The sequence below is a fragment of the Microcebus murinus genome, chromosome 12 (genome assembly GCF_040939455.1).
Source record: "Microcebus murinus isolate Inina chromosome 12, M.murinus_Inina_mat1.0, whole genome shotgun sequence".
Lineage (NCBI taxonomy): Eukaryota > Metazoa > Chordata > Mammalia > Primates > Cheirogaleidae > Microcebus > Microcebus murinus.
Genome location: NC_134115.1, coordinates 80193799 through 80208009, shown reverse-complemented (window position 1 = coordinate 80208009; position 14211 = coordinate 80193799). Strand labels below are relative to the sequence as shown.

The 14211-nt window shown below is 41.9% G+C and overlaps 1 protein-coding gene across 8 annotated transcripts in view; it reads left to right on the top strand.

Annotated features, from left to right (window-relative positions):
• The window catches only part of CDK5RAP2 (CDK5 regulatory subunit associated protein 2), a 174154-nt gene that overhangs the window by 121014 nt on the left and 38929 nt on the right, over nt 1-14211 (top strand). For 6 of the 8 annotated variants that reach the window (XM_076008992.1, XM_076008991.1, XM_020289456.2 and 3 more), the window contains 3 exons: nt 1102-1224; nt 4821-5394; nt 7201-7433. In XM_076008992.1, the coding sequence (XP_075865107.1) occupies nt 1102-1224; nt 4821-5394; nt 7201-7433 (930 nt within the window). The remainder of the gene's footprint in view (nt 1-1101; nt 1225-4820; nt 5395-7200; nt 7434-14211) is intronic. The other 2 variants (XM_076008987.1, XM_076008990.1) reach the window with 2 other exon arrangements.

Genomic DNA, 14211 nt, shown 5'->3' with positions numbered 1-14211 from the left:
TAGGTTCTCCCTTAGGTTTAACATATTTGAGGTTTCAAGGTAAGTGGGCCTTTGGCAGAATTGCCTTCCTCCTTTCCCTTGTTTCCCTCCTTCTGTTTATCTGTTTATCCATCCATCCAGGCATCTATTAATGCACCCAGTGAATATTCCCTGAGCATGTGCTGTGTTTGCAGCCACATAGACTGGGTTGGGTATAGGAGAGAGATAAACAGAATATAGTCTCTGCCTTCTGAGAGCTCCCTGTCTAGCTGGGAGTTGGGGAGGTGGCAGGTAATTAAATTAGTGTATGGTTGTGGGGGCTTCAGAGAGGAAAGATTTTTTTTTTTTTTATTTTTTTTTTGAGACAGAGTCTCGCTTTGTTGTCCAGGCTAGAGTGAGTGCCGTGGCATCAGCCTAGCTCACAGCAACCTCAAACTCCTGGGCTCCAGCGATCCTTCTGCCTCAGCCTCCCGAGTAGCTGGGACTACAGGCATGCACCACCATGCCCGGCTAATTTTTTCGATATATATCAGTTGGCCAATTAATTTCTTTCTATTTATAGTAGAGACGGGGTCTTGCTCTTGCTCAGGCTGGTTTTGAACTCCTGACCTTGAGCAATCCGCCCGCCTCGGCCTCCCAGAGAGCTAGGATTACAGGCGTGAGCCACCTCGCCCGGCCGAGAGGAAAGATTTTATGGCAAAGGTGACTCAGCCCTACAGAGGCCCCGGCACTTTGCCCAGGGCTTGCCATTTGTACTCAACATTGTTTTTATTTTTTGCTGAGACACTCAGGTGGCTCAACCAGGTGCTACTTCCACAGTTGCCCAGAAGACCCTGGGGCCTCTCTCTTCTTGGGAAAGTGGGCACAAGTTGATAGAATTTATTTTCTCACTCAGCTTTTTGAGAGCCTGAACTTAAACCATTTCAGACAAGCTGCTGTGTATTTATGCTTTTTATGTCCTGTTATGGCAGCTCGATAGATTAATTTTATCTTATAAATTGCATTTTGCCTCCCCAGTGTTTTTATTTTCCCTGTTGTATCTTTGTGTTCTTCTCAGTTGCTTGGCTAAGTTTCAAGTCCATGGTTTTATTTATTTTTCTTTCTCTTTGCGATTGCCTGTAGCTCAGCCTCTTGTGGGAGAAGCCAACCAGGACAGCCCAGAAGAGCATAAAGGAGTTAAAACCACACCCTCTGTCGGGAGAGCCAAGGAAATGGACAATGATCAGCAAACAAGCTGTGAGATTGGTCAGAATTCAGCCCCAATGAGTATTGAATAGCTACCATGTACCAGACACTGTTTGGGATATTTTATGTAAAAATTATTACCAAGCCCATGACAGCCATCTCAGGGCATCATTATCATTCCCATCTAACACATGGGGAAACTGGGATTTTTAAAAATAATTGATCCAGGGTCACCCTGCTGGCAAGTAGGTAGAAGAGTCAAGGCATGGTAGGATGCCTGTTAGAGCTTAGCAGTCCATGTGTTAAAACACTTTTCTGCAAGGCAGTGGGCTGGGTTCTGGTTCAGCATGATATGGGCCCAGTAGCTCGGAGAAGACAGCCATCCCAACCATCCATTCATCTTCAGCATGGTGCTGGCTGTCGTGGAAGTGTGCAGAGTTGGCCTCTGTGTGCCCGGGAGGAATGGGGTCAGAGGACAGCCTGCAGCTGAGACCAGGGTCGTGGGGTTTGCCAGGAAGGTCAGTAGGAAAGGTGCAGAGATATGAGTGAGGTCACAGGCAAGTTGTATTTCTTTCTTTTTAAAATTATAAAGCATTATAAGCATACAGATAAGCACAAAGGATAATATAACAAATACCCATGTTCTTATTCAACCAGAATGAACAAATGCTTACACATCTTCATCTTACCTTAGATCTTTTTTTTTCCTTTCCATAAAAAAAAAATAATAATAATCATGGTTAATCCAGATCTGATTCACTCTGTAAGAAGTAATTATTATCCTCAGGAATCCTAAATTTGTCATGGAATGGCCATGGGAACACCAGTCTCTGGGGAAATACTGAGTTATGGGCCCTGTTCCCAGTGGTGTATACCCCCAGCCAAGGCCTGAAGTCACTGCAGTGAGTGAATACATGACCACATGCTTATGAGTGTTCCAGGCTTCGAGGAGAAAGCTACTCTATCAAGCAATAAAGTAGCCCTCAGCTGAATTATGGAAAGTTCTAGGATTACAATATTTCTTATAATGCAAATAAATGGTCCTGGGACATCTTTTAATTTCTTGTTCATGGTGATTAATAAAGACTTCTGGACTAATTGACAGCTTCCCTTTAGCTCTCAGTACTCCCCTTCATTACTGAACATCCTTCATTCTTCCCAGTATGCTTCAGAACTTTGCACATGCTGTTGTGCATGAACTTCCACCTTTAACTGTTGCGTGGCTGAGGCTGGGTGCTACGTGTGACTGCTTTTTCTTCTTCAGGAACCCCTTGATAGATATTTGGGAAATGAGTGAAGGGGATTTCACAGGTGTTATTGGCCTTCAGTTGAGGGTCAAGAGCTCGCTGTCTCTGCTTGTGCACCCCTGGTATAGCAGATCTTGATTGTAGGAGGGTTATGGCAAAAGGCAGCATTCAGAGTATTAGGGGAAGGTCGCCAGGCTTCAGTGAAGTGCCCTGCTGCTTACTCACCCTGAACCTTTGGCAAATTCTTTAGCCTCTAATCCTCAGTCACCTCTCTGTACAATGGGGATGCTAGTTATGCCTCATGATTTCTCAAGGAAAGTCATCAGATCTAATCTTTATTCCCATGAGTGATCATTGCTTCTTGCCATGAAGTACAGACCAAATTCCATTGTCATAAGGTTGTTAAAGCAAACCTATTTCCTTGTCTTAGAGGGTGATTAGGGTGATTCACTGGAACAAAGCCTTATTGCGATCCCCACCCCTCCCATAGTTTTTCAGCTGAAGTACTTACTGAGTACATTTTCTGTCCCAGGCCCTGTACCAGACACTGGAGAGACAGACATGGATGACAAGATCTCCTCCCTTAAGGCCCTCATCAGCTAGTGATCATGACAAATTATGTACAGTAAGAATGCTGTATTAGGAACGCTTCCTTTAGGTCATGTGGCAGCCACTTTTTAAAACAAAAAGGTGTTTTTATGGTATTTGCATTGTGAGTAGGGAGGCAAGAGTGTACCTAAAGTCATAAGGAGCAGTTTGCGGAACCAGAAATGGGAACATGCAGTCTGATGAGGATTTTTGTGTGATTTTCTTTCTGAGAGATCTCCCAGGTCATCTGGTCCAACCCATATTGTCACTTTTGCAGTATTTTCCCAGGCCAGCCTTTGTGTGCAAGCTTCTACTCCTTCTATCTTTGAACAGTTAAAGGATGTTCATGTTACTTTGGTTCCTTCACTACTGTGTGCCAGATACCATGTTAACTTTTTTGCAGATATTGTTCCATACAATCCTTAAAAAAAAAGAAAAATAACAAAAACCCCAAAGACAACTTTTCACAGTGAATGATATTCTTTCCATTTTATAGATAAAGCTACTGAAGCTCATAGAGGCCAGGTCACTTATGATCATGCACCTAGTGGCAGAGCCAGACTTTGAAACCATGTCTGTTGGATTTCAAAGATAGGTTTTTCTACTACATTCTGCTGCCTGTTAAGTATTCAAACAACTCTCTATATTGAGCTGGGCTTTCCCTGAATGGCAGACAATGTGATACAGTGGTTAAGTGGTGATATAGTGGTTAATAACATAAGCTCTGGAATCAAGCCTGAGCTCATTGCAACCACATTAGGCATCTCTTTCCTCATTTTATATACAGGGGAAACTTAGGGTCTAGGATAGTAAGTTACTTGCCTAAGGCTATACAGCCTTCAAAGCATATATTCTTTCTGCTGCACCACTCTGCCTCTCAAACAAGTTTGGCTGCATCTCTAAGGATTTAGCTAGCTATAAGGAAGTATTTCCTGGCAGAGTTGTGAGACAGTGAAACAACTCACTAAAGGACACATAGCATCTCCTGGAAACCAGTAGACGTGGCAGTGAGAAGATTTTCACCTGTCATGAATGTTTAGAATTACTTCTCTTTAATGTTGCTTCATGGAGTCTGTCAATATTTCTCAGGCTGTCCCTGACCTCTGGTCTGGGTTTGGTACTGTTCTAAGCACAGAGAATGTGAAGATGAAAGGCTACATCCTTGCTGTGAAAGAACTTGCAGTCTGGTGAGGGAGGGGTGAGGGAGAGAGGAATCTGAATGTCGAATTGGTATGTAAATAAATAAGCCAGTGGTGCTTCTTACACAGCACCCAGCACATAGTATATTTATCTTGAGTAATATATATGAGGTGCTGTGGAAGCACAGAGGGGAGTGACTCTTGCATAGTTTGGAGGTGGGCTTGCAGAGGAAGGAAAATTAGATCTGAGTATTAAAGTTCATTGAGTAGGAGTAGAGTAGAGGGCCAAGGGTAATTCAGACAGAGGGCGTAGCACCTGAAAGGCATGAAACAGCATGGTACATGCAGGGAATCATGGTTAATTTAGTAGGAAATCTTCATAGGTGGTGCCAGGGATATTCCCAGAAAGGTTGCCAGGAACTAGATCATGGAATTTTTTGGGTAGATAGTGGGAATATTGATGAGTTTTAGGTGAGTGTGTGATTTATCATGGTTAAATTTACTTTTTAGAACAGTCATTCTGAGGAAGAGGATGACTGAGAGGTAAGAGGGAAAGACTAGAGTCAGGGATGCTGGTTAGGAGGCTGTTGCAGTAGCCTTGGCTCAACTATGGTTACGAGGAAGGAGAAGAGGGGTGGATTTTGGCAAAGGAGATACTGACATAAGTGTGTTTGGTTTTCAGACTCTGAAATTTACCCATCTGATGACCTTGCCATCTTGCCAGCATGCAAAGAGAATCCTGAAGATTGTCTAGGCCTGACATCAGTAGCTACTTACATGAGTTCTAAGAGTCAGCCTTCCATTAAAGTCAGCATGATTGGGACTGATCAGTGTGAGGACATCAATACCTCAAATGATACAGAATGCTTAAAACAGAAAATCCATGACTTGGAAACTGAGCTGGAGGGCTACCGGAATTTCATATTTCAGCTTCAGAAGCACTCCCAGTGCAGTGAGGCCATTATCACAGTTTTGTGTGGGACAGAAGGGGCCCAGGATGGCTTGGGAAAGCCCAAGGTCAGTACTGATGAAGAAGAAATGACCTTTTCACGTTTGCGCCAAGTACGATATGTGAAGCACACGAAAATCCTCCATCCGCTGGCCCCAGAGATGATTGATGGCGGGATGCTGGAGAGCCTCCAACAGCAGCTAGTGGAACAGGAATATGAGCTGCAAAAGGAGCAGAATTTGAACATGGAACTTTTCAGTGAAATCCATAACCTGCAGAATAAGTTCAGAGATCTCTCACCCTCAAGGTACATCCCGCTTCTGCCTTCTCCCCCAACTAAGCCTGCAGTCCCCTAACACTGCCACTAGGTGTGAGCCCTTGAGCCAAAAGGAAATGCTGCCCCATGCTGGGGTGGAGTATGTTCTGGGGAAGGCTTTGATGGTGGGGTTCAGGCAGCCAGGTCCTGGGGGAAGTGAGATAGGAAGCCACAAAGAATAGGAATAGTACCTGCACATGTGAACGTCAGCTGTGAGTCTCGAGTCTTCTAAAATTGACAGGGCAGATTTTGCCCTCCCCAGGCTGGGTACTCAGGTTGGGAACACCAGTCATTTGGTGGGTGCTAGTGCTGTTGCCAAACTGCAGTGTTTACTCCTGGACTCCATAATTGGCTTTGGTGTGCTGTGAAACTAAAACTGATGTCGCAGTCATGGTGGAAGGAATATAAATATTTTCTACATCTTTACCCTTTAAGGGCATCTCAGAGAAATAAGCTTGTGTTGAAAGAGAAGAATTCTTAGGTCATGAGGATAATGCTTTATGGGTATAGATATATACAGTTTTGCTCCATGAGATATAGCAAAAATAAGATCATTTGTAAAGTTGAACTTCATTTGTCACTAATTTGAGACAAATACGTTGTCTGAATTGTCAGGATCCAGAGTAAATTTTTCAAGATTTCCCAAGCAACGAGATTGAAGGAAGCTTATAGTTATTGATAGGCTGTTGTCTCAGGCTCCTGGTTAGTCACTTATCTAATTTAATTCTCAAAATCATATGAGAAGAATGTGTTATTAAGCTTATTTTTATAGGTAAGGAAACAGCCTCAAAGAGATTGCTGTGACTTGTCTGAGAACATTCACAAAGCTGGGGAAAACTGTTGCCCATATTATCCCACTCCAATATCCATGTTCCTTCTCTTCCATTAAACTGGCTGCCACCTTTAATACCAGTGCCATGTGATGTGCACACTCAGTGGCAAAAGTGATTGCCAGGCCCATGCACTGTCATTTCAGGAAAGGGGAAACAGTTGAACTGAAGTGTCAGCACCTGTGCTAAGCCATTCTTTGGAGCCAGGTCACTGTGGCCACAGTTTATATGCAAGCCATGTTTCCCCTAATCTGTGGTTTTCTCAGTGGCTACTAATATTGTGGGCTCACATAGGAAAAGACGGCAGGCACATGGTAGTAAGGAGGTGGTATTGCATAATACAGCTTTGAAGTCAGAATTGTGTGTAAATGCTAAATTTTCACCACTTAACTAACTTTCCAATCAGTTTCCTCTTCTATAAAAGGGGACATTTATACATTTGTTGGAAAACTGGGAGGATCAGATAACTTATATAAAATACCAAATTCAGTGACTGACTGATAGGCTCTCACTAAATGGTAGTTTAGGATCATGATTATTCCCTGACCTTTCAGTTGGAAGGAGAGAGTCCTATCTTTTTTCCTTGCTTTACACTCTCTTTTTTTGTACTTCATGAGAATTTTTGATGGATTCCCTGACCCTTGGAGCACTTGTTTCTACAATTCAGAATAGTATTTTTGAAGAGTGTATGGAAACTAATTGTTTGCTTGAGTCCTTGTCAATCTGTACTTTAATTGGGGGCTTTATAAGGTTAAAAATGTTGCAGAAGAATCTTTGTTCCAGCATTTATTGGCTGTTTGAAATCGAAGAAGTGACCTTGTACAGTTTCAATTTTTCTAAAAGTATATATACTTGTACAGCTGCAGGCTTTTAAAAATTGTGCTCTGTCATTTTTCCAATTAGTGTTAAGGTCACAAAAATTCAATTCTGAAATGGTCCATGCATTTTCTCCCCTCCCTTTTATCAGATACAATTCATTAGTTCAGTCCCAAGCCAGAGAGCTCTCCCTTCAACGGCAGCAGATTAAGGATAGCCATGGCATCTGTGTCATTTACCGTCAACACATGGACACCATGATTAAGGCGTTTGAAGAGTTGCTGCAGGCCAGCGACGTGGATTACTGTGTGGCCCAGGGTTTCCAGGAGCAGCTAAATCAATGTGCTGAACTGCTGGGGAAATTGGAAAAGCTATTTCTCAACGGTAAGTGGGGTGCAGTATGCAAGTCATAAGACATCAATAGTTGACCCAGGACTTCTTAGAGGAGCACAGGAGGAACTGACTCCTTAGCCTTGCTTATCTGCTGCCCCTCTGCCTTGATGAGGTGACAGAACCACACTTGCTGCTGCTTCCCTCCAGTGACCACTTCCAAGTGGCTTGTGGTCTGCACTGTTCCAAACCAGGAGTCCAGGTTGGATGCCTCAGGTGCCTGGCTGGCGAGGTACATGAGTGAAGTCAGTTGGAAGGTGCCCCATAGCACTGGCCACATGGTTGCCTGCTCTTGCAAATTATCCAGAGAAGATGGAAATTGGGATTTTTGGTGAAAATTCATGAGTTTTAAATGTTGGTAACCAAAAAAACCCAACCAACTGAACAAAACTTTTATTAGTTAAAAAATATATGCAAGGATTAGAAGTGGCCAGAGGAAGGATGAAGGAAAACCTTTGCTAAAACTTTGCAATGTCCTTCCTGGGTGCTTTAATAAATGTCATTGCGTTAAAATGTTTTTAAATAATTTTTTTCAAAGACTACAGCAAAGAACTCCCATTCACCCTTCACCCAGCCTCATCAGTTGTTAGCAATTTTGCCACATTTGTTTTGTCATTCTCTTTCTTGTACATGCACACACGCATACGCACTCGTTATTGTCTCGTGAACCCTATAAGAGTGGATTGACAGTATCATGTTCCTTTCCTCAGACCAAAGACGTTCTCTTATATAACCACAGTACAGTTATTAAAATCATAAATGGTGGTGTCTAATATACTATTATCTAATACATAGTCTGTATTTGAATGTTTATCATTGATTCAATGTCTCTTATGACAATTTTATTCTGGATCCTGATGCTGATCCAGGGTCTAGTCCCCATGTTACATGTTGTTGTTGTGTCTCTTTGGTCTCCTTTAACCTGGAGTCGTTCCTCACCCCTTTTCTTCATGACATTAACATCCTTGAATAGTTCTAGTCAGTCCCTTGCCTTGGGATTTCTTACTGTTTCTGATTGGATTCATGATTAGATTAGATTGTTATGCAGTTTTGGCAGGAATAATACATAAGTGATTTTTTATTCTCATGGTATTGTTACCTTAAGAAGGCACATGGTTTCAGTTTATCCCATTTGGGGCAATACTCACTTTGATGTCTTGGTTAAGGTGATGTCCATCAGGTTTCTCTGCTGTAAATTATGTTTTCTCCCTGTGTAATGAATAAGGAATTAGGGGAGGATACTTCATAACTCTGTGAATATTCTGTTCCTCTTCACCTTTTGCCATGAGTTTTACCATCCATTGATGATTCTTGCCTGAGTCAAAATTACCATGATGGTGGAAACATGGTGGTTTTTTTTCTAATACCATCATTCCTCCTTCATTTATTATTAGGTGGCATTCTCTGTTATACTTCTCTGTTAAACTTCTTTTATTTATATATTGGTTATTTGTTATCAATGTGGATTTATAGATTCTTATTTTATTCAATGGACAGTTATCCATTTTGTCATTTATGTTGTCCCAGATTTGGTAAGTGGCAGTTCCTTTCCCATGTCCCCATCTTTTGGGGAGCAAAGTCCTCATGTTCTGGCACAAAAAAAAGATGTTCCATGCTCAACTTGTACTGTCCCTGCCCCTGAATGAACCATTTCTTCAAGTAGTCTTGGGTCCTTTTTGAGGGCTAAGTTTTTTCTATTTTTTGTATTTTTGTAGAGATGGGGTCTTGCTCTTGCTTTTGCTCAGGTTGGTCTTGAACTTCTGGCCTCAAGTGATCCTGCCACCTCAGCCTCCCAGAGTGTTAGGATTACAGGTGTGAGCCACCACGCCTGGCTCCTAAAGTCATTATTTTTGCCTTCTCCTTTATATGCAATAATGTCACTTTCTAGTCCCCCTTTCTTAGACCATTGGAATTGGTTTCCAGTCATTGCAGCCTCTTCACTGAGAGGGTTTGCTGAAGTCACCAACAGCTTCCCCTTTGCCAGATCTAAAGATCCATCTCAGTCTTCATCTTGCTTGGAATTCTTTGCTCACTTGGCCTCCTGCTTGGCCCGTGGGCTTCCACCCTTGTGTCATGACAGTGCATTTTCCACACAGTAGTGAGAGTGAGCTTTTAAAAATGTAAGTCAGATCATGTCCCTTCTCTGCCTTCAAATCAAAGCCTTTCCTTTTCCTCAGTGTAAAAGTCCAGATTAGGGCCTGCAAAGCCCTGCTCTGTCACCCTGCCCCACTCTGGCCTCATCTCCTGCCACCCTGCCCCGCCGTCTCCCCTTCCCCAGCTACTGACCTTGCAGTTTTTCCATCTTGCCCAGGCAGGCTGCTTCTTGAGGGCCTCTCTTTTTCTCTGGTATCCTTGGTCCCTTAGGCCTTTTCCCAAATGTTGTCTTATCAGCAGGGCCCTCTTCGACAAGTCTGTGTAAAATAGCAAGGCAGCCCTGCGTCACCCCTGGCACCCCTCTCCCCGTACCCTGCTTTGTTTGCCTCTGCCCTCCTCATCGTCATCTTGCATGTTTAACGTGAACTCATTTGTCATTCTGCCTTCCCTGTTAGAAAGGAATCCCTGCAAGGGTGCAGGAACATTATCTGTTGTGTTGTTGCTATAATGCTAGGAAATAGACAACATCTGGCATATAGTAGCTACTCAATACATAGTTTTTCAGAGAATTAATAAATGAGTGAATGAATCCTAGTTTAACAGTTGTAGAGAGTGTTTCCCAGAGAAAGTAAGCAACTCATCTGTGATCATTTATGGAATGAATGGCAGAGTTGAAATTTCAGATTGGCTCTCTGGACAAAAAACCTCTTTCCACTACTTGATCTACTTGTATTCTACTTGGTATCATATATGTTATTTGATTTAAACTTTGCAATGACCTTGGAAGCACAAGTTATTAACCCAGTTTTACAGATGGGACACAGAACTATTACCTTATATATCTAAATAAGTGGGCCTTATTAGTGGTGAAGAATGCAATCACTGGTTTTAGGCTGGCCAGGTTAGAGCTCTGGCTCCCCACTTGTAAATGTGCACTTTGGGAAACTTACTTAATTCCTTGCCTCAGTTTCTTTACCTGTAAACTCAGCATTCTAATACCTAATTTATAGAGTCATCATTAAGGGTTAAATTAAATAATGGATGTGAAGTCTTCCTTGGCTCAAATCTTGGTGCATGGCTTTTATGTACTGAGTATTTACTAGTATCTGTATTTATTGTGAGTTGGAGCTTAATCTTCAGAACAACCTGCATTACAGGTGAGGAACTTAGCCTTAACAAAGGTATGTTGTTTAAAGTCATTAACTGCCTGGGTGGAACCAGGATTTGCCTCTTGTTCCTCTGTCTTCATATATACAAAACAGGTGGTTTGTGAGGGACCACATAATTCAGTTAATTATAGGATAGCACATGAGATAGTTTGCCCATCTGGGCCCAGTGAATATTTTTTCCCGACTTTTCCAAAAGGCCCAACAGCTTAGATCTATTGTAGACTAATTTTCCTAGTACCAGTTTCCCAGGACTTGTGAGGACCAGGGTATAGGAGCACTAGACTCTTTCCAGCTTTATAAAAATCTGTTTTCTTCTGGCTAAGGTTTTCCAAATAAGCTAATTTTAATTTTATTAATAGAGAAATAACCGGGTCCTCATGATAAAGCTGAATCTTCTAGGCCCAAGGCACTTTCCATCTTCCTCTTCTTCCTGCAAGTCCTCACCCGAGGCCCTAGGAAGTGGGAGGCTGAGAGAGAGTGCCTGTGGTCCCAGCTGCCCTCCCTCCCTCACCCAGCCACTCCCCTTGATTTATTTTTCAGTTATTTACCTTGGAAAGCCCAAGGAGATCCCACTTGTTTTCCTGTGGGTTCTGGAGGCAGAGCATTTCAGGCTTAATAGACAACACACACACAGAACATTATTTTCTTCTATAAAAGAATAAAAGTCCCAGGAACCTTACTATACCTCCTTTTCTTAGAGCATAAAATAGAACACAGAGGTAGGTCTTTCTTGGATGGCATGTAAGGGATCTGGCTCCTGAATTATGAAGTGAGCTTATTATGAAGTAGTTTTATATTTGAGGCAGTTGCATAGCATGAGTTCTTAAAAATTTAAATATAGCCTTTTTGTTATTAATACAAAGCAATGCATGTTTAATGTGGAATAACAGATAAGCAAATATTCTTAAAATTACATCATTTGCACAGCAAAACCCCCTGGAGTTTATATGCCTAGACCTATGTTATACCTGTGTGTATTTTTTATGGAAATGGGTCTGTTTGCAACTTCTCCTTTTGTTCAGTTGTGGATAATATTCATATACATTGAAAGCGCTAGTGGCTCTAGAACATTCTTTTGTGTAAATGTACCATAATTTATTTAATCATTCCCCATTAGATGGACATTTAGGTTGTTTCCAGTTTGGGGCTATTATAAAGAACACTGTATTGGAATCATTATCCATATCCTTGATATTTCTTTAATAATATTTGATGGATAGGATCCAAGAAGAAGGATTCTAGTGTGGTTTCTTAATGCTTGTAATGGGCCTCTTACTTAGCTTCATTAAACTAGGGATTCTGGTAGGGCTCTGGAACTCTGAAAATTTTGGTAGCTTATGTATATTTTTCTGGAGTAAGAATCTATAGCTTTTGGATTCGCAAAGAGGGCTGGGACACTGTAGATCAGGAACTGGTGTTGCAGCCAGATTTTCCTTGTTCATGGTGCTTTTCAAAGACCAGTTGCATAAATAAGGAAGGCAATGTTTTGTCTTCAGGTATTTTTGAGTAAGCTGGGTTCGGCAGTGGGAAAGGTACTAAGAAGATAGTTCTTTCTTCACGGAGCTTACTATGTGTGTCAGGGTTTAACCACATGAACAGAAGACAGCTGCTGGGATCCCTTGCCTTGGCGCTCCTTTGTTGATAGAGATGAACCTAAAACATCCATTTCTTTTCAGTGCCTTCTACAGTCTGCCTTTTCTAGCCCACTGCCCTCTAATGATGATGATGGTGGTGATAATGGTGATGATGATGATGAAGGATGAACAATGAGGAAATGAAGAAGTCTGGTCTTTATTGAATGTCTGCTGTATGCCAGATGTTGTTCTCAGCCTATAAGGAAGTATTATTTATTATCCTCATTTAATACATGAGGAACAGGGAGGCTAATGCACTTGCTCATGGTTGCACAAGAAGTGGCAACCAAGTCTGAATTTAAGCCCAGGCAACTGAATTCCATGGCCCGTCCTTCTAACCACGATGTGTTGTGCTTCTCACATTGCTGTCAAATTGGGTGCAGTGGTCAAATGTTTCTGTGGGCCAGGCCTTGTATTTCCTCACTTTCGTGACTCTGTTCAAACCACCCTCTTTTCTGTAAGGCTTTTACTTCCTCTTCACTTAGAGAAATTCTGCGTATCCTCCAGAATGGTTTCTTTGTTCACCCCATATAGAAGCAAAATCTATTTCTTTTTTTTACTTCTAGGCTGTTTGTAGCTGACAGCTGACGTTCACTTCTGACCTTGTGATGGAGGCAATCCCAAAGGTGTTGGGTTGGGAAGAACAGGACCTTTGGAGTCAGAGACAGAATTGAGTTCAAATCCCATCTTTATGGGTCATTTGCCCCTTAAAGGGTCAGATTTCTTCTATGGGGATAGTAACACCTGTCTTTTTTTTTTTTTTCTTTTTTTCTTTTTTTCTTTTTTTTTTTTTACTTCTTTTTTTTATTTTGGTATATTATGGGGGTACAGATTTTAAGGTTTCAATAAATGCCCATTTCCCCCCCTCCCCCCAAAAGTCTGAGTCTCCATCATGACCATCCCCCAGAGTAACACCTGTCTTGCAGAGATGTTTGTAAGGATTAGATGAGATTATTTCAAGAATGTCCTGCTTGACAAATAGTGGGAGCTCAGCAGGTGATAACAGTGATAATGGGGTATGCAAGTTAAAGTGAGCATAGTGATCCAGCTTTCAGGTAAAACGGAGAGTTTCCTCCTAAGTATCCCTGGAATTGCCCTTCCTAGAGCCCCCTTAGCTTCTTTTTACCTTTATAAATGTTTTCTTTCTCAAAGATATAACTCCATTGCCACCTCTAAATTTTCCCCAATAGTCCAGGCTGGGTTTCATTTGTGTCCTCTGTGTGCCCCTCACCCCCAGCAGTATCCATGCTGCCCCTATCACAGCACTGCAGTTTGTTGTCTTTGGGTCCACTATTCCCACTCAGATATGAACTCACTGAGGGCAGGACGGCTCCTCATTCATCTCTGTATCCTCATGGTCTGGCACAGGCACCTGGGAAGAGCACTGTGAATACATATTACCAATTACTAGCAATTACAGAAAGGAAGAAACATTTAGGTCATGTAGGAAATTCCAGGTTATGGTATTTGAACTTAACTGTAGGATTGATAGAGTTTGAACTAGGGACTACTATTTCAAAAGAGGCTTCTTAATGGAAGTCTATCCTGCATAATAGTCCTCTTTTGCTTGTTCAGTTATAAGTAGGATAACTAGATTTTTTTTTTTTAATTTGAAAAGATGAAGTCCCCTCACTGCCTCATACTACACAACTCTCAGGTATAGCAACAAGATTTGCCTGAGAGATGGGAGTAGCATTTTCATGACATGCATCCTAAGCTTTTGAAATGGCCCGACAGATGGTACCCTGTCACCTGTGCAAAGGCAGTTTCCACCAAGAAATTCAATGCATCAGTTGTTATGATATCTCTGTGAATCCTGCATAACCATTTGTCATTTGGTTTCAAAGAACTCTATTATGATAGGGGAATGGGTAG